This window comes from Propithecus coquereli, unplaced genomic scaffold, assembly GCF_000956105.1.
Source record: "Propithecus coquereli isolate 6110/MARCELLA unplaced genomic scaffold, Pcoq_1.0 Scaffold120, whole genome shotgun sequence".
NCBI classification, from domain to species: domain Eukaryota; kingdom Metazoa; phylum Chordata; class Mammalia; order Primates; family Indriidae; genus Propithecus; species Propithecus coquereli.
In genome coordinates this window covers 3,327,062-3,328,551 of record NW_012136081.1, presented here as the reverse complement: position 1 = coordinate 3,328,551, position 1,490 = coordinate 3,327,062, and the positions used below count along the sequence as shown (strand labels likewise).

Below are 1,490 nucleotides of genomic sequence, written 5' to 3'. Positions count from 1 at the left end.
CGAAACAGCAGCACTCTCGCACAGCTGTCCTGCAAATTGAAAAGAAGAAACCTGCTTGTAAAACGGTGCCATCAATAGTCTCCAAAGAAATCCGTCCAGAGGCTCAAGCCCACGAGAAATGAGGGAAACATAAACGCAAGGTGAAAAGGGGGCACGTCGCTTCATCGGAGCGGCAGGCATGAGGGTGAAGGGGGTCCCCCACGCGCTCTGTCAGCGGGCGCTTAACTGCTGCAAATGCTTCGGACGGCAGCTCGGCAGAATCTATAAAAATTTAAAATATATACGCCTCGTGGCCAAATGATTCCATTTTTCAAAAGTGTATGCTACAAAAAGTCTTGCACATATGTATAAAATATATAACAAGTGAAATACTGTAAGTAAAATACAAAAAGAAAGAAAGGAAGAGGAAATTTTACATTTACACTTTAAAAGCTTAAAGTCTATATCGTAGAAAAGCAAACATTATGTCTAGAAGGGTACGCACCAGTTCCCAGTATTTACTTCCTTAGGAAGGAGAAAAGATTAGGGAGAGAACAGCAGGAATCTTTCTTTCTATGTAGTTATAATTTTTTTATCGTCTGTTAAAAGCAGGCAAATGTTATTTCTTATGTATTTTTATAACCAAAATAGATCTACGCCTGTCCATTTATTAAGCATCTACCACTTGCCCGTGGGGCTGACAGAGAATTCTTGCCACCCCTTTGAAGCTCTGCAGGAAGAGTGCAGGGCAAATAGCCACAAATGAAAAGGCAGATGGTAGAAAAGTGACATGCATACTGACGACAAGAACCAGTTTGCCTAGTACATGCCGTTGACTGTTCAGAACAAGGAAATTCTGGTTTTGGAAGAGTATTTAAATGGTCAAGGGGCTGGGTGTGGTGGTGCACATCTGTAATCCTAGCACTTTGGGAGGCCAAGGCAGGAGGATCACTTGAGGCCAGGAGCTTGAGACCGGCCTGAGCAACACAGAGAGATTTCATCTGCACGAAAAATTTAAAAGTTAGCCAGGCGTGGTGGCTTACGCCTGCTGTCCCAGCTACTTTAGAGACTGAGGCAGGAGGATCACTTGAGCCCAGGAGTTTGAGGTTTCTGTGAGCTACGATGATGCCACTGCACTCTATCCTGGGGACAGAGTGAGACCTTGTCTCAGAAACAAACAAATGAAGTCAAGGACAGGCCGGTGGTGTCATGCATCCCGCAGCAAGGCAGCCTCCCACTGGGCTGGGGCACCCTCCCCTACAGGACCTATGCTGGTGGCCCCAACGTGAGCGACTGCCAGCCCTGCCCTGGGTGTGTCCTGGTCACTCCATCTTTACCTACAGTCTAGCACCCAGACGACAGGCAAGATTACCCAGACACAACACCTGAAAAATAACAATCGAATAAAGGAATAAGTGAAATAACCAACCAGGGATTCCCACCTGGACAGGCCACAGACCCCTCCCCCGACCAGAAGGAAAACCCTCTCCTGGGGAACAGCAAGGGGCCAA

General features: G+C 46.9%; 1 protein-coding gene across 1 annotated transcript in view; it reads right to left on the bottom strand.

Moving 5' to 3' along the window:
* Positions 1-1,490, bottom strand: part of SHANK2 (SH3 and multiple ankyrin repeat domains 2) — a 491,107-nt gene that overhangs the window by 433,429 nt on the left and 56,188 nt on the right. Inside the window, exon 8 of the mRNA XM_012665629.1 lies at positions 2-29. Coding sequence (XP_012521083.1) covers positions 2-29 — 28 coding nt within the window. The remainder of the gene's footprint in view (position 1; positions 30-1,490) is intronic.